Source organism: Saimiri boliviensis, chromosome 8 (assembly GCF_048565385.1).
Source record: "Saimiri boliviensis isolate mSaiBol1 chromosome 8, mSaiBol1.pri, whole genome shotgun sequence".
NCBI lineage: Eukaryota > Metazoa > Chordata > Mammalia > Primates > Cebidae > Saimiri > Saimiri boliviensis.
The window spans coordinates 6,363,056-6,388,484 of NC_133456.1; the positions used below are offsets into that span (position 1 = coordinate 6,363,056).

Genomic DNA, 25,429 nt, shown 5'->3' on the forward strand with positions numbered 1-25,429 from the left:
AAAAAAAAAAAAAAGGTTTGTGGTTGGGTAGCCAATGTTTCTAGACGGGCTGTAGGTGTGGAGAAAATTCCCAGGTTAACAGCCCTTTTCTTCAAGGAATAGGATCGTCTACACGAACTGCCTTGGACTCCCGGACACTGGAATGCTAGTTTCTCCATTCTTCGGAAGCGCCCTTTGGCAGCCCCATTCATAGTCAGCTCATATCCTGCCACTTCTCAGCGCTACTGCACGTAAGGTGGGTCCCTGAGATCCAAGCCCGCGGGGCGGGGCTGGGGTGCCTACCCGGGAGGCACGTGCTCCTCCGTGGCCAGGGAATCTCAGTCTGCAGCCACTGGCCAGGGAATCTCAGTCTGCAGCCGGGGAGAGGGGGAAGGGCGGAGGGACGCAGCTCTGGGGCGATTCGCCGCGCGGAGACCCTCTTTTTCAGACACCCTCCTCCGGTGGGCAGATCGCAGGTTAAATTCGAAGATTGTTAAATGCCCAGGGGACGCGAAGTGGTCAAGGCTTAGAGAGGGTTAGAGGAAAGGGGACTCAGGAGGTGAAGGGGAGGTGTCCCCAGGGAGCTTTGAGGACCTTGGAGTCCCCCTCTTTGAGGCCGCCCGAAGCCCGGGTGAAAGAAAGCAAGGGTGGGGGGGGGGTGCTACGCGGGAACATCAGTCTCTAGCAGTTTGTGCGAAGTTCACACTGCCATCTTTGCGCTCCAGGAAGGAAGCCAGGGCTGGAGAAGGGTCCAGTCGGCTAGGACAATCACGGAATGGGAGGGGGCTGTGGAAGGTTAACGGCATCGCTGAAGCCTGGACCTGAGCACCCAGGGCTGTGGGGGTGGAGGTGGGGGAGGACTGGAGGAACAAAACAAAACAGTCACCACCCCAAAACACCTAGGCCGCGGATTTTTCCCCTTAAGGTCAAGTGCATGCCAATGGACGGAGAAATGTGTGTGTGTGTGTGTGTGTGTGTGTGTGCGCGCGCGCGCGCGTGTATACACCTTTGACAGCTGGATGATGCGGGCAGCGGAAAATATTACGCTCCAGTGTGAGGACTGTTTGGGGGGTATGGGGCCCCCAGTGTGCTGGAGGTAGCGGACACAAATGCACTAACCCTGCCCCTCCGGAGTCCCCAAAACCCACAGGCATCTGGAAGGGACTAGAAATTCCAGTGCCCGGAATCCGGTTTTGCTGAACTTCTCAATCTCCTCACCTGAGGGCACCCGCCAAGATCTGCGTGGCAGGGCCACGCATAGCCCCTGGATGCTCTGGGCCGGAGCCAGATGAGCAATCATGCACCCCTGTACCCAAGTCGTTACTACTCTGGGGACGTTGCAGGAGGCGCGCCCCTACCCTGTCGGTCAGCCCCAGGGCTTAAGTATCCTCCCCCGCCCGCGAGGTAAGAACGAGGAGGTCCCCCATGAGGTTCTATGTCCAGGCAGCAGTCTCCGTGGAGCCCCAGTGGAAGACGTCTGGGATACACGAGCGAGCCAAGGAGTCCAGCCAGGGAAGTTGGGGTTCAGCCTCCCGCCGGTCGGTGGCTCGGGAAGGAGCGCAGACAACCAGGCGGCAGGCAGACAGCGGCTGAGGAGTGGACCTCTCTCTTTCAGCAGATGCCGGGGGGATGGGGAACCTAGAGAAGGGGAGACAAGGGGAGGTGTACCCCGCCTCCCGGCACCCCAGCCCGTAGTACGGCTTTAAAATCCGGCAGAGTTTGTCATAGGCCGGCCTCACCACGCATGCGCGTAGGCAAAGTTGAGTTTTTTTTCTTTCTTCTCCCCCTTCCCTCTCTCTTTCCAGCCGCCCCGGTTCTGAAACTTTAAAGAACTTTTTTCTTTCTTTCTTTCTTTCTTTCTTTCTTCTTCTTCTTCTTCTTCTTCTTTTTTTTTTTTTTTTCCTTCTGAGAACACCAGGGGAAAGAGGAGTCTGGAGAGAGGGAGGGGGAGAGTAAGGCAGTTGGCCAGAAGGGCTGGGGGGTGGGAGGGGGGGACGCGTCGCCGCGGTCGGTCAGTTTGTCTGCGGGGCACAGGATCGCGTGGAAATCTGCTGCGAGCTCCACGGAGCCGCCTCCGCCGCCCAGAGCCGGGGTCGGTGCGGCAGCTGCCCAGCGAGCCCTACCGCCGCCGCCGTTGTGCCCGGGACCGCCCGCCTCCCGCCTGTCCGCTCTCCAGCCCCTCGGACCCCGGCGCCAAACGAGGAGGTGGGCAGCCTCGCCGGCCATGGACTGCCGGAGCTGAGTCGCCGCCTCGGAGCTCCGTGCTGTCGCCCTCCCCAGCCTCGCTCCCGCAGTGCCCTCGCTCTTCTTCGCCCTTCGCCCTGGAAAAACGGGGAAAAGAGAGATTAACCCGAAGAGAGAAAGAAGGGGATACGGGGCGGGGGGGAGGGAGTCCGCGTCTCCCTTGACTTGGTCGCCCATCCCCCCCACAGCTCACCGCACAGCAAAAAGCTCCGGGGCGACTTTCACCTATTTTGCGCCCCTTTTTTGCCGAACCCTAAAATGAAAGGACACAATTTGGCTCTGACTCTTGCAGCTCAGATGGCGACTTGTGCGTTTTCAGCGGCATCTCCCGGAGAAAAAGCCACGCGCGTCTGATTGTTCTGTGGCCCCAAAGCTGCAGCGGGGGTGTGTGTGTTTGGGTGTGTGTCTGTGTGTGTACACAGACGTCCACACTAACTCGCGGCTGCAGGATCAGCGTCTGGGAGCAGACGTTTCGGCTACAGACCCGGAGAGGAGGAGCTGGAGATCAGGAGGCGTGAGCCGCCCAGTTTGCAGAATCCGTGGTGTGAATGAACTGGGGGCACCTGGGCGCACAGATTGCCCCCCTTTCCCCGCCCCGGGCCAAAGTTGACTAGTGGGACATTTTTTCACCCTCTTGTGAAGAATTTTTTATTATTATTTGTTGTAAGGTCTTTTGCACAATCACGCCCACATTTGGGGTTGGAAAGCCCTAATTACCGCTGTCGCTGATGGACGTTGGAAACGGAGCGCCTCTCCGTGGAACAGTTGCCTGCGCGCCCTCGCCGGACCCGCGGCTCCCTAATTGCGCCTCGACCAGGCCCTGCCCTTGCTGCCGGCTCCCGCGCGTCCGCGCCCTCTCCGTTCCTGGGCGCATCCCAGCACTGCCCCAACTCGGGAGTCCAGGCCCTGGCGCCAGTGCCCGCTACAGCTCCGGTTCACTGCGCCCGCTCGAGGCGCGCGGGAGGACTCCGCAGCCCTGCTCCTGACCGTCCCCCCAGGCTTAACCCGGCCGCTCCGCTCGGATTCCTCGGCTGCCCTCGCTGGGGTGGCGACTTCCTCCCCGCGCCTCCTCCCCCTCGCCATGAAGGTAGGTGTTCAGTGCGCTGCCTGCCGACTCTCGCCACTTTTTTCCTTTACTTCCCTCCCACCCCCTGTTGGAAGTTAACTGAGTTTCCTTCACCTTTTCCTAACCGTCCATTTCCCCAACCTCCTGGAGAAGCCAGAACTCCAGCGTCGCTGGCCGGAACCCCTACCTCTTCGCCCCCCGCGCCGGGCGCACCGCCTCAGTGTTCCAGGAGGTCACTTCTCGTCGTACCACCCGTTCCGCAAAACCTTTTCGACTTTGGAGAAAAAGGGGGGAAGAGCGATAGTAGAAAAACCGAGTGCGGTTCACTGACGACTTTCCCTTTGCCCTGAGAACATCGAGTGTAATTTACTATGTATATTTCAGTAACAGGATAATGATTCAATTCAACAAATATTTACCAAGCGCCCACTGCGCGGGCACTGGGAGGGTGTGTGGCCGGGATTTGGGATGGGGAAAGGGACTCCTCAGTTGGGAAAACCCGCGGAGGGACTAGGGGCCAACCACCCTAGAGCAGCGTACACCTTCCTCCACACTCCCCCGAACTGACGGAGGCCAGGTTGTAGGCTTGCCTTGGCGGAGTAACTCGAGCGCTTCAGGCCTTTGCCTTTAAGAGTGTCTGATGGGGGGCCAGCGCGCACCTCGGCGCGGGGAGCGGGGTCGCCTTATTAGCGTTATTAGCGGCCACTGGGTGAGCTCAAGCACTTTGCAGCAGAGGTGGGGGCGGAGAGTTTGGTGGTAGTGGCTATAATCCCGTACGCCGGGAGAGCGCTCCCCGGCCCCCTGAGCGCAGTCCGCCTTGTCCGTTAGAAAACACTTGGGCCTCCGCGTTGGGAGAGCGGGCAGGGGCCAGTTTGTGAACTCTTGTTTGTTTTAATTGTCAGTTGTATGTTAAAGCCGAGTCACACACTCCGAGGGTCACTGAGAGTTCACTTTTAGGAAAAGTTAACGTTTCTTCCTGCAACATAAGTTATTTTCTAAACAATTTTTCTACTCTGCCCCTCCCCAAGCTTCGATTCCTGTTTGCATTTTTCTTGTTTTTCCCATTTTCAGTTTCCTGGAGAATAAGGTTAGAATTGAAATTAAGGTGTGTCCTAAAAGCAAACAACCCCTCTTCCCCCAAAAAAGTTTTTATTTTTTATTTATTTATTTTTTTTAAACTCCTAACTGAAGACCCCGCGGCCCTGTTTGACTTTCTAATCCCTGTCTGGTATTGAGGCCCCTTCTCCTCTCTAGCCTCTCTTTTCTCTCTTCTCGCTAAATGGACAACTCACTGTTTGGAAGTAACTTGGGCCTTGCGGTGAGATCGTACCTCATCAGCCCCAGCCCTTCCCCAGCCAACTTTCGCACGTTCACCGCCCGAACCAGCCAGATACGAAGATTTAGTTTCTAGATCGACTCTGCCAGGGAGTTTCGAGGGGGCAATGCGGAGATTGCGCAGCGAACCATTGGCCGACAGATGTGGTGTGTGTCCGAGTGTATGGATCCTTGGCTGCAAATGTGTGCGTGCGTGTGTGAGTGTAGGGAAGTAAAGGATCAGTTGTTCTTGGGTCCAGGACGTACTAGCCTTCGTCTCCCCCACCCTCCTACACTCTCGACGGAAGACCCTCCCCAGGAGGCCCGGCCCAAGAGTCCCGCGTCGTCTCCTCCCCTCCCCCTTGCGCTCCGGTGCTCAAGGGGTTAGCGCTGTGCGTGCAGAACTCTGAGCCATCCCCGCCGCCTTTTCTTCCCCGCGGTGCGGTGCCGGCTGCCCCCTTTTGGTCGCCTTGAGGTAGGACGCCTGCAAGCCTCGGTTCCCGGGCTGGGCAGCTGCTCCCCCTCTCCCTCCCGCCCCTGCTTTCTTCATCCCTCCCGACCACCAGACCCCACTCTCCCAGCAGCGCCCCTCGGAGGCCCCCGGAGGACCAGTTTCGCTGCGCCGCCCGCCGCTGCAATACGGAAAGGGCCACGGGTCCTACCCAGCAAATGGGACTCGGCCAACTGGACACAGGGTTGGTACCTCTTCTTCTGGGCTTGGGAAGGAGAGTGTCGCCCTAGGAGGCCTGGGGTCTCTGGCCTCAGGTGCCTCCCAACTCTCTGTGGTCGAGAACAAATGTCGCTTTCCCGCCGTTGGCCTCACTTTCTTCGTCTATTAAAAAGTGGGAGTGAAACGACTTTTGAAGAATTGGGATTGGACTATCATTTTCTTTCTGTGTCCACGGACTCTGCTCCACCTCTGGACAAAGTTGAGCCTGTGCCGAGAGAGTTAGACATCCTGTGTGAGAAGGTGTGGGTGGGGTGTGTGTGTGTGTGTGTGTGTGTGTGTGTGTGTCCTGGGATCTGGAAGCCCTGTCTAAGGGGTGGACTAGGGGGCAGAAAACAGGAGAACCAGGCCAGACCGTTCTTCCCTGGGGCCTCTCTCTACCCGACCCTGGAACCTGCCATCAGTTCTGAAGCTTGGGTGGCCAGAGGCTGTTCGCGTTTGTCGCACTGATTCTGGCTCCAGGTGTAACCTCTGCCTTCTTTTATCTGGCGGTTCCCTCCACCCCACCCCGCTCTGCGCGGGCCAACACACACATTGCTGTGGACACAACCCTTGCGCCCAGGCACGAGGCGTGGGGAGCAGTGGCTCCTTTGTCTGCTCCCCCAAAGCGGATCTCCTTCCCGCCTGTGCTGGCCCATTCTTCATCTCCTCGCGCCGCTCCCCGCGTTCTCCCGGATAGGACGTCCCAAGTTCTTGGCTGCGAATGAGTTGCTTTCCTGCTAGTTTCTCCATCTCTCTCCTTGCTTTAGGGAGAGATCGGAGTGGGGAAAACAGTTTCCTTTTTCCGCCAAGAGTGGAGATTCCTTCTGGAGTTTCCCATCCTCCTCTTCGCTGCTGCAAGCCTGGGTCAAACGGGCTTCTTCCGCCTAGTTGGCGTCCCTCATCGTCTCCAATCCCAGAAACTTGGGCCCTCAACGAAGTCTAGCCGAAGGGGGTGCCTAGACTGAGTGCGGCAGCACCCCGGGGCTGAGGGGTTAGGATCTTTGTGGCTTTTTTGTCTTTTCTCTTAAGGGGCTGTGGAGGACTTGGGTGTTGGGAGAGTTTAGGTGTTGGTCCAGCTGCTCCCCGGGCTCTCCGAGCGTCCACTGAACAGTTTTGCTACTGAGGTTTCCTCTCCCCCATCCCTCATCATCCCGAGCCCACACCGTTGTTGATAAAGAAGGATCAGGAACACCTTTAATCCGACTCGAAGGCTTTGAGAGATAAATAGAAAGGGAACCACGTCGTTGAGCTGCTCAGAATTGAAGGCGAGAGCGCGCAAACGCCCTCCCCCACCTCACTCCTCTGCTGCCTTGAGCTCCTCTAACGCCCCCAGCCTTCCTCCCCGTGGCACGGGAGGAAGATTCTCAGGATCCTTACAGAGTCATCTTCCCTGGGCCACAAAGTATTGGAAGACATTTAGCCCCTTCTTTGGGAAACTCAGCTTCTAACCAGAACTTTTGTTTTACCCCTGGGGTGACAGTCTCCCCAGAGGGCTTATTTCACACTGCCTTTTCGGATCAGATCTCTTGGTAAACAGGCGGGGATGTTTTACCCTACAGAGCTGATGTATGTGTGAGTTCGCTGTGAGTTCCTTGAGTGTCTCAAACTTGTGGGGCCGTTTCTGGGTTGCACCGGGATTGAAGCGGGAAGAGGGCCAAGGTGTTTCCGGGCAAGCGGCGGGGGTTAAGTGGAGACGCGACTTGTGGGGCTCTCCTTTCCAATCCCCCTTCGGGACACCCCGTGCCCACCTCTACCTGGAGCCAGGGAGACCCGAGTCATGGAGACCGGATGGGCCGGCTCTCAAGTTGGCCTGGGCTCTGGGAACTGGTGGACGCTTCCCGGGGGCGTCGGGCTGGGAGTGGGTTCGGTTTGTGTGGCTTCAGCTCTAACAAAGAGATCCGCTGTAATCCGCGGAATCTGTTATCAATTTCTCTGCTGCTTGAGCCCCGCCCCACGCGCCCCGCCCGCCAGGAAGCTCAGAAAGTGCACGCGGCCAGCAGCCATCTAGGCCGCTGACTAGGAAGCACGTCGGAGCTTGTGTGTCTGTGCACGCGTCTGAGTGTGTAAATGTGACGAGTGTGAGTGTGTATGAATGTGTGTGAGCGCCGCATCGGCAGCCCTTGGGAGAGTCGACTTTGCAGCCTGGGCTTCGCGCGAAGCAGACCTTGCAGCCCACCCCCTCCCCTGGAGGAAACTTGACACTTAGGACGGGGGTGGGGAGACAGCCGGACCCTTCTCTCTCCTAGCTGGGGAAACCCCAGATTTCCATTCTCCAGGATGCGCCCCCCAGTTTTGCAGCGTTTCGGGGACAACTGGGCCTTGGGTGCGGAGCCCTGGTTAGCGGGTGCTGGGGACCACATAAGCATTTACTCTCTGAGAAGCCCCGAAGTGTCCGTGCCAAAGGGGCGGCTCGTGGAGAAAAGCCTTGGCACGCTCCTGAGCCCCACGGCTTTACCAGGGCTGCCTAGGTGCCCTCTGTCCCTTTTATCGCACAGGTCTCAAACCAGGCTCTTCCACCGCCTGAAAGAGGCTCAGCTTTCTTTTCTTTTCCGCGGAAGGGGCTCCTTCAGGGGCTGTGGGCGATGCCGCGCGGCAGGGTTACACTTATCAGAGATGTGAAAGGGATTTTGGAAACCCGCTCCTCCCACCGCACCCGCCACCGACTTACTCCGCCGCCGCCTACAGGTGGAGAAGTCACCAGTGGGGAGGAACGGCAGCGGAAGCTTCCAAGGCCAACTCCTACCCCAGAAATTCTTCTGGAAGGGACCCTTCGCCGCCGCCGGGGGCCTCTTTACCCTGGAATCGTTGCGCCCAGCTGCGGCTCGGGAGCCTCGCCACTGGCCCCTCTGGACTAATCCGCAAGGGTTCTGGCCTTGCTCCGCACCCCCTCCTTTCCGGACTGACTGACAACCGAGTCTGAGCTGGGCTGGAGAGGCTAGACTGGAGGCAGGGTGGCAGAGTTCCAATGCCAGGCTCAAAGTGACTCGATGGCGAAGTGGCCCACACCGCAGATCAGAGCCAAGGGAAACTGGAGTCCCTCCTGGGCCTCGTTTCCTCCCTCCCCGGCAGCTGCCAGGTGTGGGGTGGGAGGGAGAGTGAAAAATCAGAATTTGGGAGAAAGCTGTGGGGAGGGCAGGGAAGGGATATTCTCTCAGGACAGAGACCCGGACTCCCTTCTTTCCTCTAGGGTCCATCCCTTCTCGCAGTCCTTGGAGGAGGCTACCGATGACGCGGAGGGGCAGGAGTGGCACTCTCTTCCGATTTCCTTGGTTGGGAGACCAGACCTCTCTCTCCATTATCCCCTAGGGCCCCCATCTCCTTCTCCCCTCCCCAATCAGGCTGAAGAGTGTCCTGAAGGAAATCCGGGCTGCTCTTCCTCATCTGGAAGTGGCTTTCCCCAAATCGGCTCGTAAACTGATTATGAAACATACGATGTTAATTCGAAGTTGCATTTCCCAGCTGGGCACTCTCGCGCTCTGGTCCCCGGGGCCTCGCCCCCCACCCGCTGCCCTTCCCTCCTGTGTCCTGCCCCCATCCTCCACCCACCCCTCCTCGCGCTGGCCACCCCGCCTCCTCCGCAGCCAGCCGCTGGCGGCAGCGCGCTCCACTCGCCTCCCTGCTCCTCTCGCCCGTGGATTAATTCTGGCTCCACTTGTTGCTCGGTCCAGGTTGGGGAAAGGGCGGAGGGTGACCGCGGAGGGTTCTCAAATGAATTACCGAGGAGGGACTGAGAACAGCACCAACTAGAGGGGAGCGAGGTGGTGCGGGACTCGGAGCAGGAAGGAGGCAGCGCCTGGCACCGGGGCTTTGACTCAACAAAATTGAGACATGTTTGTAATCGCTGGCGTGCCCCGCGCACAGGATCCCAGCGAAATCAGATTTCCTGGTGAGGTTGCGTGGGTGGTTTAATGTGGAAAAAGAAACTGCCTATATCTTGCCATCAAAAAACTCACGGAGGAGAAGCGCAGTCAATCAACAGTAAACTTAAGAGACCCCGGATGCTTCCGTTGTTTAAACTTGTATGCTTGAAAATTATCTGAGAGGCAATAAACATCTGCTCCTTTCTTCCCTCTCCAGAAGTCCATTGGAATATTAAGCCCAGGAGTTGCTTTGGGGATGGCTGGACGTGCAATGTCTTCCAAGTTCTTCCTAATGGCTTTGGCCATGTTTTTCTCCTTCGCCCAGGTTGTAATAGAAGCCAATTCTTGGTGGTAAGTTCATTCTATGTGCATGTTCTTCTTCTTTTTCTTTTTTAAAGATTCATTTGTATGATGCAGCAATATTTAAAGCTGGTTAGTGAGTGTGGGTGTATTTATCCAAGACACATGTATATATTTTACTTATATATAGTTTTCAATCAGAATTTTCTTCTAACTCGTTAATATTGTAAAGCTTATCTTCAGCTCCTAGGGAATGGGAAACTATAAATCTAGGCCCTTTTTCTGTGAAGCCCTTGTTCAGATGTGTGCTTGTAGTACATCATGCAATAAAAAAGAACAGAAATTCACTTCGCTAATAATTGCAAGCCTATCTACAAAATTTGCTTTTTCCCACCTCTAGGTAGTAAAAGTGAGTTTCAACTTTTGTTTTCTGTCACTCGAGATTATTATTAACCTACAGAGTTTGAAGTGGGCAGAGTTCTAGGAGGACAGCTAAACTCCAAGTGCAGAAGTATTGGGGCTTGAAATGTGATCAAAAGGAGGTTAACTTGAAGTAGTCAAATGTCTCCAAGTGGGGGTTTCTTTCTGGTAGAGGCCTTGTGGATAAACTGTAATATATCCAGAGGATTATTTTTGACGGTGTTCTGGTTTTGTTTTTTTTTTTTCCCCCTGTAAATGAACAGCATTTTTCTGACTGTCAAACGTGACTTCTGTTCACTGGATACCCTGTCTTGGGTCCCTCACAATCACATAAGGAGCCCTTTTAAAATGTCCAGAAATGTCGTGAATTTTCTCCAGTCTGTATACTGGTCTCTCTGTTTTTCCATCAGTCAAAAGGAACTGCTATCTCCTACCCGTCTCTAATTGTGTCTACTTTTAGCATTCAGTTTTTTAGGCAGATGGGTCCAGTTTGTGGGGCAAAGTGAGTCACTTTCTCTAATGTCAGAGACCTGTCCCTCAAACTGCTGTTTCCCCCTTTGCGGAGTGCATTTTGGAAATACTGGTTCAGGTATATGATGACGGGGCAAGGAAGGGAGTGAAAATACTGAGGAGCCAGATGTCAGGATGGGGACTGCACAATACCTCCGTTTTCTGAGTCAGTTTAAACAGAGGAGTTTTATGAAGCCCTTCTCATACTTTGTCATAAGGACAAGCAGGAGAGAAAAAAGCGTCTGTGTGCTTAAAACTATGGATTGCTGACATGCTTTCAGGGGGCCCACCTTGAGATTTCACGTAAATCTTGAATGCACATCTCCCCCCGTTGCAGGTCGCTAGGTATGAATAACCCTGTTCAGATGTCAGAAGTATATATCATAGGAGCACAGCCTCTCTGCAGCCAACTGGCAGGACTGTCTCAAGGACAGAAGAAACTGTGCCACTTGTATCAGGACCACATGCAGTACATCGGAGAAGGCGCGAAGACAGGCATCAAAGAATGCCAGTATCAATTCCGACATCGAAGGTGGAACTGCAGCACCGTGGATAACACCTCTGTTTTTGGCAGGGTGATGCAGATAGGTAGGAAAACATTTAAAATATTTTTTTTAAAACATTAATTTTTTTTTTTCCTAGAAGAAGTCCTTAGAGTTTACTTCATGCTTAATATAAAGCATGAAGGAGGATGCCTGCCACCTTGGGTGGTGGCTTGGGCATTTTTGTCATTATAGCAAATGATGTTAATTTCTATCCCCACACCTGATTGTAAGTTTTGGATTTTAACCATCTCAGGAGGCAAGTATCACAGACACCTTCATTTTTCCAAACTCCTACTTTTTCTATAAAGCATTTTGTTTAAAATAGAAGCAGAACACTTATTCTGGTTTCTTAAAAGTAGGTGGGGGAAGGCAAGTCATGCATACGCTTTTAAACGTCAAAACTCTCCTGCCTGTTAGAAGTTTTTTAAGCCACAATTCAAATGGCCCAAGCATCAAACTAAAAACTGCCATCGTTTAGAATGCTGGATATATTGAAAGTGAACAAGGTTTTAATTTTCCTAATAGAGGTATTTCTTGAGGTGATAAAGATATATATGCTAAGAGCTTTATTTTAATCCCAGAAAGAATTATAATTAAAAGTGATCCAATTTATGTTTGTGATTTTGGCAATGATATAATAAAAGCACATGCTTGGGATATCAACCTAGGAACTTAAAAGCAATTTTTAAGAGTATTGCTCACACTCTGATTCTTCATTTTAAATATATTGTTGAGTGTCTTACTCCCCCATTCAAGGAGAGAGCATTTCAACTGGGCTAAAGGCAATGATTTTGAAAAATCTATTTGTTTGCCTCTGCTTTGGTTTACATAGTATAGGATACTGTTTGACAGATGTGGTCCAATGTGTGTTTTGTAGTGTGAATATTTTAGGTTTCTATACTTTTATGCAAACAAGCCCTTATAATTAATATGACTGCAGTGACTCCCAAAGTAAGACGTAATTTATCAAGGCAATTAACTGTTGATACTGTCTGAAGATAAAAAGTTGGCTTTAATATCCATCACAGTTGGATAAAATGCTTTAAAAAAAAAACTGAAAATTACATTCATTGAGAACAAAAAAGAGTTGTCAGGGATGTTTGAGCCAAGCGGTTTTATAAACTAAAATAATACAAGACTGGAAGCCGTTCCTCTGAGTGAATGGGAGAATGGCCTGTAGCCTCTGCCTGCAAAGTTTCATGGGGCTTTGTCCTTTCTGTTAATGATTAAAATGTGCTAATGTGTATACTGGGATCTGAATCTAGGAGTTAAGCTTCAGGAACACAGGAGTTTTCCTTGACTATGGGCTGTCTTATGTAGTTAACTGGGAGTGTGGTAGAGATTTAATTCTCCCACGTGTTGGTATGGCAAGTGAACTTAAACACTTTTGAAAAATTCTATGAGGATGGTAAGTTGTCAACTTTTCCCCTTCTTATATGTTCCTTCTAAACTGCCTTCCTCTCAAACCATGGGACTACTTTTTCACATGTATATGAGTTAGCAAAAATCATACACCTCTGATGGTAACCAGGAAGGAAAACAGCATTCGGAACCACTTTTCTGTGTAGTCGCTTGAACACAGCTTTGATTGAAGATCCTCCCCTCATTTTCATACATAGCCTGTTTTGGGCCAAAATGTTCAGAATAAGCTATCATTTGCTAAGTGAATTTGAGTTCGGCTGGAGATTTATTTTAAATGTGGTCCAAGATTCAAAGAGCCTGCTTCCTTAGGGAACAAGCAGAACCCTTGGTACAAAAGCCTATATTTAATTGTCCCTGGAAAGTATGCTTTCTGGTCTTCAGCTGCACGGCGCTACTGTCTGGGTCGATGGGAAGTGGATGGGAGTGGTACCTCCCCACAGCCTCTGAGACAGCCCTCCTAGATACTATCACCAAGTCAGCTGGTGTCCTGGGAATATAAGAGGATGTGCGCCATCCTCCCCTGCCAAAGGTCCCCCAAGTGCCTCGTGTCTCAGAGCAGGAAGCTGCTGCTGGGTGGCCTGTACTGGGACACCGATGGGACCTTCTGTTTTTTCCTTATTTAAAAAAGAGATAGGAGAGAAAACAATAGATTTTTTATGAAAGAGGAACATGGACCTAACTGCAATAGTGATAAAATTTCTTTGCCTTCACTTTTCCACTTAAGAGTATATTTGAAAAGAATGAGCTAAGGGAAAATTTAAAACACCTTTGATGGCAAAAGGTGTGTGTGTGCCCACCCTCAGTACACCAAAGACTTTGAGAGTAATTCTTCTTTGTGAGAATCTGACCCTGTGATGGGGCCACTGTCTGAGAAACTCAGGCTGCTATACTTCTGACCCGCCTTCTCACCTCATTTTTCTAAGATGCCAGTTGCCTTGGAGGCACCGTGCACAATTGCTTCATGAAGGGCCCACTCTTCATTTTGGAAACTTTCTCATTTTTCATCACGCTACCCTTTCCTTCCAGCTTTTGTCCCCATCTGTCTCTTCTTTGTTTCCATGCTGGGAAAAGATATGTAAGGGAGGCACCATTTTTAAGGGGTGTGAGGATCCAAGCAGATGTGGGTTTCACAGGAAGGGAAACCTAACTGAATCAGCAGTCTTCCAACTGGGATGACTGTATCCTCCAGCGATTAGCCAAAGAACACTTTTCAAACTGATTTTTACCCTGCAGTGACCAATTAGCTTAAAGGGATCTCCCAGGTTTACATTCTGGGGCATAAAAGGAAATGCTCAAGATAGACTTATGAAAAAAGAAGCATTATTTGTATTTTGCATAAAGCCTTCTTATGCTCTGTATACTCAAAGGGCAGTGTCTTATTTTTCTTTATCCCTAGAGGATCATTTCATCTCCTCTTCCTCTAGCTAATACCTTTTGTTCTACAAATCCCCCATCCAGGGCTAGAGTGTTTTCTGTACTATCAAGTTACTCCCTAGAAGCTGTGTATTCTCCTCATTCCTTTCTATTCCTCTGATGTTCTCTGCCTGTGTAGTCCCACTAGATAGATGTAACTCATCACAGGAACGTTTAGATCCTCCTGCCGACCACCAGCACACACCCTCAAGTCATTCACTTTGAAAAGACGGGAGGAGGAGGATATACGGTAAATCGGAACCATCACCATTCACAAATGGCTGTGACTGGTGTGGAGCAGAAAACCGAGAATGAGGTGGCCTGCTGGACGCTTGAACTGGCAGCGCCGTCCTCCTGCAGAATGACCCTTCTCGTTGAGACTGAGTCCTGTTGTCAGCTATTCTTGTGCTCCCCACTTCCCCCTCAGAAAAAAGATTGTTAGCCACCTCTCAAAGTAAGCATAGGAGAAACTGATTCTGGTACACGAATTTCAGCACCAGAAGAGATCCCATCCCTTGCATCTAGTTCAATACCCTTATTTTGCAATTGAGGAAAGTGAGCTCGCCCCCCAGTCCCACCCCTACCCCAGGCTTCAGCTTGCTGGATGATAACCCTGTCTCTCTCAGAGTAGAGTGGCTCTTGTTACATGCAGAAATGGCTCCATGTACAAGTGAAGTTTAGGGTATTCTACAATAGCCTTCATTTTTTCTCCTTACAAATAGGGTCCCTGTAACTATTATATGGGGAGATACTCGTAATTACGAGTTTTGGGGGAAGAAGCTGACTTCTCCCTTCCCCTTTTCCCCCCAGGCTGTGCTTTTTTCCTTCTTGCTGTCATTCTAACGCTTTGAGGCAAAGGCAGTGGGAGAATGGGCAGAGGGTGGTTGCCGACGCAGCATTAAAGAACAACAGGCTGTTCTGAAAGCAGACGCTCATTCCTGAATGAGAAGCATCAGGCCAGTTGGCCTGGGATTTAAGAAGAGCAAGCTTCATTTATAGCTCTCTGAGCTGATTTAGAATTATCCTCTGGGAAAGTGAAGAGCCTTGTCCTGAGAAATACTTTCTGCTGTGTGAAGGAAGAGGGAGGAGAGGTTACAACTGCCAGAGGACGGGGAGCGGGGACACAAGGCCAAAACGAGTGTGGCGGAAACGAGTGTGGCCGCTGGCAGTGTCTGCCTTAGATTCAAGGCCTAGCAAATTCTGTAATCCCGCCCTATGTGTAACTCGAATGCAAATAATAGTGAACATTCAAGTAAGTGCAAGGAAGTCTACCCGTATTCTCAGTGTTCCTTCAATGACTTCTTTCACGTGCATTTTTTGGAAATATCAAGTTTTGACTATTTTCAAAGGAGTTGTAGAAAAAATCAATCCAGCGCTGCTTACTTACAGTCTGGCCTTCAGCTCTGAAACAGCTGAGCGGAGCGGGGATCCCACATTCCTTTGTTATTGTTGCTTCTGTGTGTTTTGGGGGATCTTGCTTGGCTTCCCCTCAAGCTGGGCCAAGGGCCTGATGCATATTAGGGAGGGGGCAGCCCTTGCTTTTACCTTGTTGATCCCCCACTCCCTACCCCCAACCCCTATCCCCACCCCACAGCTCCCTACCCCTACCTGCGCCCACCTCCTACCTCTCCCTACTCCTGCTTCCCCACCTCCTGCTTCCACCCGCCCCCACCTCCCCCATCCCTCCCTTACCCCCACCATCTACCTCCCCCTCATTCCCTACCTTGCCCCCAGCCCTACCCTCGGCAGCATCCTGGCCCAGCTTGTGGGGCAGGCGGCCGGTGACCCGTGTCCTCGCCCGCAGGCAGCCGCGAGACGGCCTTCACATACGCGGTGAGCGCGGCGGGGGTGGTGAACGCCATGAGCCGGGCGTGCCGCGAGGGCGAGCTGTCCACCTGCGGCTGCAGCCGCGCCGCGCGCCCCAAGGACCTCCCACGGGACTGGCTCTGGGGCGGCTGCGGCGACAATATCGACTACGGCTACCGCTTTGCCAAGGAGTTCGTGGACGCCCGCGAGCGGGAGCGCATTCACGCCAAGGGCTCCTACGAGAGCGCGCGCATCCTCATGAACCTGCACAACAACGAGGCGGGCCGTAGGGTGAGTGCCCCATCCCGCGCCCGCCCCGCCTCTCTGTCCCCTTGCCAGGCCCTCCGGCCTCCTCCGGTCTCTCCCTGTCGCTTTGTCCCCTCCTCTGCCGTTCCTTCGCCTCTGCGTCTCCTTCTGTCTCCCTTTCTCTTTCTCTTGTCTCTTTCCTCCTTGTCCTGTTCCCGTTTTTTTCTCTCTTCCCTTTCCTTCCTCCTTCCCTGTCTCTCTCTTCTCCCCCTTTATCTATCTGTTTTTCCTCCATCTCTCTCCATAGCTGCCCTTGCACGTCCCAGAAGGGGCTCCTGGGGGGATCATCTTCCCATGCGCCCCCAGCCAAGGTGATCCAGCGGTGGTCTGAAAAAGACCTTTCCTTGCCTTTTTAATTAGTCCCCGGTGCCTTTGGCTCACAGAGCACAGAAATAAAAATGGGAATAACTTTATCCCTCCTGCCTGGACGATGTCTGTGGTTGGCTTTCAGTTTGGGACAGGGAGTTATTTGTCTTCGTAGTGCCCAGCTGGGAAAGCCCTCACCCCCAGCTTTCAGGCTGTCGTTTCCTCCTTTCTTTCCCCCTGCCTCTCTTTATGTCATTAGATAGCAGGCCTGATGGATGGAGGGTTTTTTAAAAAAGGGCAGTGAGGGATTTTATAGGTCTGACTCTCAGGCCAATCACAGAGGAGCGCTGGAGAGAAGCGAGCAGCAGAAGTGCCTAGGGAGGACCATCTTTGCAGTCCTCACGAGTCTCCTGGTTCCCACTCTTTCCTTCCCCTGGTGGGGATATGAAAAGCTACTTCTCAATAGTTAAAAAGACCCTTTTTTTCCTGCGGTTAAACACATGGCACTTTATGACTGCTTTAAAATGAAGGGGTGAAAACTTTTCTTAACTTTGGCAGCATTGAAAACCAGGGCCATTATTTTTTCACAGAACCCAAGGTAGGTGCCAGGAACTTTCTGGTCAGAGATTTCACTCTTCTGTATTTTGGGGTGAGAGAGAAGGAAGATAATCACAGAGTAAACCGTAGAGGACTGGATGGAGTCTCAGAAGCCTCTGGCCCCACATTCTCATTTTAAAGATTGGGAAACTGAGGCCCAGAGAACCACTTAGTGACCATCGGAGAAAATTTAAGGAAGGAAGTATAAGCCTAGTTACATTTTTATTGAATTCGTGCATCACAGCTAAGCAGTAAAGAGCTAGCTGATTGGGAATTAGAGAAATCAGAGTTAAAATCCAGTGTTGTCGGTTCTTTTCTGTTTCTGAGCCTCAGTTTTCATATTTCCACATCTGTTAAACGGCCATGGCAGTGACTATCATATGAGGTTACCGTGAGGACTAAGTGAGATCTTCTAGTAGGTTGAACCGTGTGAAATTGCCAACACTTGACTCTTGTTGACCCAAAAAATAACAATTTCATTTGGTTTAATCAAAGGTCTTAGTTTAGTGTCAGCCAGTAGTAAGTGCTTGACAGATGATAACTACTAACACATAATAAGCAAAGAACACGGAGAAGTCAAAGTTTGTGTAGATAATTCCAGCTAGCTTATCTTCTCAAATTTGATGTTAAACATTTGGGTGTATCGGGGAAGGACTAAACTCTGCAGAATTTTGCCTGTGCTGCCCTGAAGGGTCAAATAATTGCTGCAGACAGAGTGTGGCCTCTCCTTTCTCAGGCCTCTCACTGCCATGGTGTCTGCAGTGTGGGTTGCCTCTTCTGTGGCGGACCCAGGGCCACATAAAAATTGGGGGGGGGGGATCAGCCCCATTTTCTCTGGAAGCCCATAAGAACTTGCTCTCACCCTTTTCAGGGATGCATCTCTGGGGTCTCGATATATGACATGCCCAGTGCCTGAGATCAGAAATGCCTTCAGAACAGAGATGTGTCTGACTCTTAAAGGCCCCTATTCAGGGGTATGGCCATGTTTGGTACTCTCATCCATCTTTGGGACTTTCTTAGCCTTCTCTCATGTCCAGAAATCATCAGGGGCTTGGCAACCAAGAAGAGAGGGTCAAGGGATTTCCAAGCGGCAAGAGAGGATTGGGGGAAGTTTGAAAATCACCTATAATATTACACTTCTGCATTTTTTTTTAGCAGTGAGGTTTTTTGAGGGGGTAAATTTGATCGTTAGAATAGTAAGCCGAGTTTGGATTTTGGTGAGTGAGGTTACAAAGAAGACAGTTTTTTTCTCTAGGATGGTGGGGATGGGGATGGAAATTTGGGCACTGTGCCAGGAAATCGTATTAGAATTTCCACGGGGCATTAGCTTTTTAATTTTCCTCAATGAGGAGCAAAGGTTAAATACATTTGCAAAACCCTTCCTCAGACTTGCCGAGTGCCTGAAACTCTTTATGCCAAGAGAGTACACTTAGGACCCCTTTAAAAGAGCCCCTGTGAATCCCTGGAGGAAGAAGGTGGCTGTTCTCTGTGGGAGAGGCCTTCTGATGGGCCCCCAGCCTCCAGATTCCTGACAGGTCTTCTGCAGCATGCTCACACCATGTGGACTCTGGAGGGTCACTGGCACAAGGAACTGTGGGCAGCAGAGTCTATAAATAGGCAACCACCGCCTCCCAGACTGCTAGGCACAGTGTTGTGGGGCCAGCCCCACAGTGTTGTGGGTACTGCTACTGGGAGGCCCGAGGTAACTGGGCTAGGGCCAGACACCATGTCCTTGTTACTCTGGAGAAAAACCAGATTTACTGAGTGTGTCCCTTGTCACCCTAGAGAAAGACCAGATTTACTGTGTCCTGAGTGCCAAGAGCTTTCCACGTCTCCCTACATTTTTTTTTTTTTTTTTTTTTTTTTTTTTGAGACGGAGTTTCACTCTTGTTACCCAGGCTGGAGTGCAATGGCACGATCTCGGCTCACCGCAACCTCCGCCTCCTGGGTTCAGGCAATTCTCCTGCCTCAGCCTCCTGAGTAGCTGGGATTACAGGCATGTGCCACCATGCCCAGCTAATTTTTTGTATTTTTAGTAGAGACGGGGTTTCACCATGTTGACCAGGATGGTCTTGATCTCTCGACCTTGTGATCCACCCGCCTCGGCCTCCCAAAGTGCTGGGATTACAGGCTTGAGCCACCGCGCCCGGCCCCCTACTTTTATCCTTATAACAGTGCTGGGAAGTTGGTGCCATCACTGCTGCCTTCAACAGATAGAAAACAGAGACCTGGAAAGGTGCAGCCAGTTGTCTGAATTCAAGGGCAGAGTCAGAAACACAATCCACGTTGCTTGGCTCTAGGATGGGTGATCTTGGCCTAGCGGGTGATGGATGGGGTAGGGACTGTGTGGGAAATGGGAGTGAATATACGTGACTTCCAGCCCAGTCCCCCCACACTCTAGCTGTGTGACCTGTGCAGGCCACTCAGCGTCACTTTGATGTCATCCAGTCCAGCCCATGTCATAATGTTGCCGGATGGTTAAATGAGCTCATGAATTTAAGGACATTTACAGTGCCTGGTTGGTACACAGCAGTAATAGTAGTAGCGGGTAAAGATGCGAACCTTGATCCCACTGGGGCTGGACTCCTCCCAGTTCTGCACTTACCAGCTGGATATCCATGGGCAAGTCACGGAGCATGGGCTTGGAGTCCTGCTGCCTGGATTCAAACCCTGGCACCCTTTCTCCCAGGAGTTGGGTGAATAGCATCTCTCTGGGTCTCACTTTCCTTCTCTGTGAAATGGAATGATGCACTTCTCACATAGCTGGTACTGGGGATTAATTCAGGTAACGCATTGTGAACAGCCTCTGGGATGAAAGTTGACGTGTTGCTGCTGCTGTTTCTCTGAAAAAGAAAAAGCAGCTGGAACAATTTTTTTTCCCCCTGTTCCTATTGAAAAAACCACAGTTGTTGATGATGCTGTAATAATGAGTGGCTAAGAACATATTTATTTGGAAGAGTTTTTAAAGGAGGCAACTCAAGACTTCGGTAGTGGAGGATGAAAGAAAAATAGTACAGCCCTTAGTTCAGCTGGGAACACAGCTCCGTGGAGAAGGTCAAGGAGAACTTTGTTCCCACAGCCCGCATCTGTCTCCTCCATCAATGTGTCTACTGATTGTCCCCATTTCCCTGCAGACGGTGTACAATCTGGCTGATGTGGCCTGCAAGTGCCATGGGGTGTCCGGCTCGTGTAGCCTCAAGACCTGCTGGCTGCAGCTGGCAGACTTCCGCAAGGTGGGTGATGCCCTGAAGGAGAAGTACGACAGCGCGGCGGCCATGCGGCTCAACAGCCGGGGTAAGTTGGTGCAGGTCAACAGCCGCTTCAACTCGCCCACCACACAGGACCTGGTCTACATCGACCCCAGCCCTGACTACTGCGTGCGCAACGAGAGCACGGGCTCGCTGGGCACGCAGGGCCGCCTGTGCAACAAGACGTCAGAGGGCATGGATGGCTGCGAGCTCATGTGCTGCGGCCGCGGCTACGACCAGTTCAAGACGGTGCAGACGGAGCGCTGCCACTGCAAGTTCCACTGGTGCTGCTACGTCAAGTGCAAGAAGTGCACGGAGATCGTGGACCAGTTCGTGTGCAAGTAGTGGGCACGGCCCAGCACTCAGCCCCGCCCCCAGGACCTGCTTATTTATAGAAAGTACAGTGACTCTGGTTTTTGGTTTTTAAAAATATTTTTTATTTTTCCCCAAGAATTGCAACCAGAACCATTTTTTTTCCTGTTACCATCTAAGAACTCTGTGGTTTATTATTAATATTATAATTATTATTTGGCAATACTGGGGGTGGGAATCAAGAAAAATATTTATTTTGTGGATCTTTGGAAAGGTAATACAAGACTTCTTTTGATAGTATAGAATGAAGGGTAAATAACACGTACCCTAACTTAGCTGTGTGGACGTAGTACATATCCAGAAGGTAAAGAGATACATTTTCTTTTTCTCAAATATGCGATTGTATCAGATGGGTAGGATCCAGTTGAAAGAGAGTGGTAGAAATCTATTCATGATTCAGCTTCTGTGACCAGAATGAGTGGTAGGTTCTCTGGTGCAAGATAAAAGGTCTTGAAAACAAAACAAAACAAAACTTCCTTCCCCAGGGGCTGCTAGCTTGCTTTTTGCATTTTCAAAATAATGATTTAAAATGTAAGATCAAGAATCTCATATTCTCAAGGAAAAAAGGTATATCACATTTCGCATTCTCCTCAAATATTCTATTTGCAAATGTTCATATTCTAATAGCTCATGAAATTTGGGGAGCAGGGAGTAAAGTCCCCAGAAATTAAAAAACTTAAAACTCCTCTCTCAAGATGATGATTTGAAGCCGTTACACAAATTAGGATTTCAGATTGGAAAAAGATCCCCAGATAAACCTGGCCACTAGATTTGTTGTTGTTGTTGTTTGGGGACGTTGGCTTGCATATAAATGAAAATATCCTGTTATTTTCTTAGGGATACTTGGTTAGTAAATTATAATAATACGAATAATACATGAATCCCATTCACAGATTTTCAGCCCAAGCAACAAGGTAATTGCATGCCATTTAGCAGTGCACCAGGGCAGACAACCTATTTGAGGAAAAATGTGAAATCCACCTTCCTCTTCACACTGAGCCCTCTCTGATTCCTCCAAGCTGCGATGTGATGCTGGCCATGTTTCCAAACGGCAGCTCCACTGGGTCCCCTTTGGTTGTAGGACAGGAAATGAAACATTAGGAGCTCTGCTTGGAAAACAGTTCACTACTTAGGGATTTTTTTTTTTCCCCTAAAACTTTTATTTTGAGGAGCAGTAGTTTTCTATGTTTTAATGACATAACGTCGCTAATGAAATTCACAGAGGTGTTGCGTATTTCACTGTTATGATCCTGTGTTTAGATTATCCACTCAAGCTTCTCCTATTGTACTGCAGGTGTACCCTAAAACTGTTCCCAGTGTACTTGAGCAGTTGCATTTATAAGGAGGGGAAATGTGGTTTAATGGTGCCTGATATCTCAAAGTCTTTTGTACATAACATATATATATATATATATATATATACATATATATAAATATAAATATAAATATATCTCATTGCAGCCAGTGATTTAGATTTACAGTTTACTCTGGGGTTATTTCTCTGTCTAGAGCATTGCTCTTCACTGCAGTCCAGTTGGGATCCTTCCAAAAGTTTTTGAGTCTTGAGCTTGGGCTGTGGCCCTGCTGTGATCATACCTTGAGCACGACGAAGCAACGTTGCTTCTGAGGAAGCTTGAGTTCTGACTCACTGAAATGCATGTTGGCTTGAAGATTTCTTTTATCTTTCTTTCCTGCCCCACCCTTTTGTCTCCAACCTCCATTTCTGTACACTTTGTGAAGAGGGCATTACTTGTTCATTACAGACATGGATATGAAGAGATAGTCAAAACTCGGAAGCATCAGCAATATTTCTCTTTCCTTAGTTCATTCTGCAGAGTGGAAACCCGTGCCTATTAGAAACGGTAGTACTTATTAATTGAATCCCTAAGGAAAATTCAGCCCACTACATAGCTAATTTTTTCTTTTTTCAAATAAGGACATCACTTTCCAAAAAGTGCCATCAAATGTGTTCTTATCTCAAACTTACATTGTTTTAAAAGTTTGGAAAGATACACATCTTTCAGACCCTTCTTAGGCAGCACGGCTTTCATATCACCTTAGTCAACTGTGGCTCTTAATTTATTGCATAATGATATCCACTTCCCCTCAGTTGCAGTGAATTTCGAGCAGAAGATCTTGAAAGCAAAAAGCACTAATTAGTTTAAAATGTCACTTTTTTGGTTTTTATTATGCAAAAACCATGAAGTACTTTTTTTATATGCTAAATCAGATTGTTCCTTTTTAGTGATTCATGTTTATGAAGAGAGTTGAGTTTAACAATCCTAGCTTTTAAAGGAAACTATTTAATGTAAAATATTCTACATGTCATTCAGAATTATGTATATCTTCTAGCCTTTATTCTGTACTTTTAATGTACATATTTCTGTCTTGTGTGATTTCTATATTTCACTGGTTTAAAAAACAAACATCGAAAGGCTTATGCCGAATGGAAGATAGAATATAAAATAAAACGTTACTTGTATATTGGTAAGTGGTTTCAATTGTCCTTCAGATAATTCATGTAGAGATTTTTGGAGAAACCATGACGGATAGTTTAGGATGACTACATGTCAAAATAATAGAAGAGTGGGGAATTTTACCAAAACCGAACTATTTGGAAGCTTCAAAAGATTTCTATATGTAACAGAACAAAAGGGGAATTCTCTTTTCCTATATATGTTCCTCAAAAAAAAAAAAAAAAATCAAGCAGATGGCTTAAAGCTGGTTATAGGATTGCTCACATTCTTTTAGCATTATGCATGTAACTTAATTGTTTTAGAGCGTGTTGCATTGTAACATCCCAGAGAAGAAGGAAAAGGCATATGCTTTTATCCATGACCAGATTTTTAGTCCAAAAAAAAGTTATTTTTTTGTGTTTACCAATGCAACTATTGCACCTATTTGAATTTACTGTGGACCACGTGTGGTGTCTCTATGCCCTTTGAAAGCTGTTTTTATAAAACGAAAGACCCAGTCTGCAGAGAATGAAAACTGGTTGGAAACTAAAGGTTGGTTGTGTTAAGTGCAATTAATACAAGTTCTTGTGCTTTACAAAAATGTACGCAGAAATCTGGACGGTGCTGCACAGATTGATGCATTCGCCTTTGCTTTTTCGCTTTTCAGATAACCTTGTAACATATTGAAACCTTTTAAAGATGCCAAGAATGCATTATTACACACACACACACACACACACACACACACACACACACACACACACAAAAGTAGACCAACATATAGAGAGTTTAAAATAGCATTTCTGGGCAAATTCAAACTCTTGTGGTTCTAGGACTCACATCTGTTTCAGTTTTTCCTCAGTTGTATATTGACCAGTGTTCTTTATTGCAAAAACATATACCCGATTTAGCAGTGTCAGCGTATTTTCTCTTCTCATCCTGGAGTGCATTCAAGATCTTCCCAATACAGGAGAATTAACAAAAAATTTATATATAGACAGCAGCAAAAGAGCCATGTTCAAAATAGTCATTATGAACTCAAGTAAAAAGAAGACTTTTAAGTTTTAATCCAGTTTATCTGTTCAATTCTTTAAGCTTCTGACCTGAGACTGGTACTGTGTAAATTTTAGTGGCCTACCCCAGCTCTTTTCTCATGTGATTTTGCCAATACCAAGTTTCAATTTGTTTTTACAAAACGTTCAAGCCACTAGAATGATAAAATATAATGCTATAGCAGAATAAGTACTCTAAATAAGAGACTGGAACTAGCTAACTCCAGAGATCATTAGCAACGTCAGTTCCCAAAGACTGAGTGGCCCATGATATACAGAGAGACAGAGGGAAAAGGTAGTTATAACTTGAAGCATATGTTTAATGCAAATATGTACCAAGGCACAGGTCTAAAATATTACATTGTCACTGTAAACTATACTTTTAGAATATTTATTTTTTAAAAAAGTATTTTCTAGTCTTTTCTTTCTCTGTGGAATGCTGAAAGAGCGATGCCTTGTTTTGAAAGTAAGATGATGCATTTTAATTCAAGAAACATTCAAAAACATAGGAGTTAAAACTTAGAAAAATGATCTAATTTACCTGTTCGCACAGACTTTACCCTTTAATCTGATGATTGGATATTCTATTTTAGTGAAACATCATCTTGTTAGCTAACTCTAAAAAATGGATGTAGAATGATTAAAGGTTGAGATGATTTTTTAAAATGTATCAGTTTTAATCTAGAAGATTGAATTAAAATGCTGTCTCAGTATTTTAAAAGCAAAAAAGGAATGGAGGAAAATTGCATATTAGATCATTTTTATATGCAGTGTACAATTTGCTGGGCTAGAAATGAGATAAAGATTATTTATTTTTGTTCATATCTTGTACTTTTCTATTAAAATCATTTTATGAAATCCAGTGCAGTCATGTGTGTGTGTTTAGCAGAGAGAGTGTTCGTTGAAGTCTGATGTGGGCATGGATTATGGCTTAGGACATTCAGAAAAACACACATAAATTTCAGGTATGTAGATGATAGGATGGTTGAAGCTCAAGGATGTGGTTTGTACTTTAATGCTCATTTTTCTTTTGCCTGTTGCTGATTTTTTCATATCTGCTCTGCTGCTGTTAATCCTTAAGAGTTGTAGTGAGAAGCCTGAACCAAGGCAACGTGGGGCCGGTGCTTTTTAACACACCTGACACTATGGACACTGCACTGGGAAGGCACACAGTGTTTTAGAGAGGTTGCAAACTTATGGCTTGCTGTCTACATCACAGCTCCAGATGTGTTTTGTTTGACTGGCATAGCATTTAAAAAGTGAATTGCCGGGCCGGGCGCGGTGGCTCAAGCCTGTAATCCCAGCACTTTGGGAGGCCGAGGCGGGTGGATCACGAGGTCAAGAGATCGAGACCATCCTGGTCAACATGGTGAAACCCCGTCTCTACTAAAAATACAAAAAATTAGCTGGGCATGGTGGCGAGTGCCTGTAATCCCAGCTACTCAGGAGGCTGAGGCAGGAGAATTGCCTGAACCCAGGAGGCGGAGGTTGCGGTGAGCCAAGA

At 48.8% G+C, this 25,429-nt stretch overlaps 1 protein-coding gene across 3 annotated transcripts; it reads left to right on the forward strand.

Annotated features, from left to right (window-relative positions):
* Positions 1–1,981: 1,981 nt before the first annotated feature.
* On the forward strand, positions 1,982–24,783 carry WNT5A (Wnt family member 5A). Of its 3 annotated transcripts, none has more exons than XM_010347022.3 (5): positions 1,982–3,310; positions 9,390–9,523; positions 10,740–10,990; positions 15,587–15,879; positions 19,932–24,783. In XM_010347022.3, exons 1-5 carry the CDS (start codon positions 3,305–3,307, stop codon positions 20,388–20,390), a joined length of 1,143 nt encoding a protein of 380 aa, XP_010345324.1. In that variant the 5' UTR covers positions 1,982–3,304; the 3' UTR covers positions 20,391–24,783. The 3 variants fall into 3 exon arrangements, with proteins under 3 accessions (XP_010345324.1, XP_074259746.1, XP_003936602.1); XM_074403645.1 differs by lacking the exon at positions 1,982–3,310 and adding an exon at positions 5,224–5,298; XM_003936553.4 differs by lacking the exon at positions 1,982–3,310 and adding an exon at positions 8,893–8,980.
* Positions 24,784–25,429: the final 646 nt, after the last annotated feature.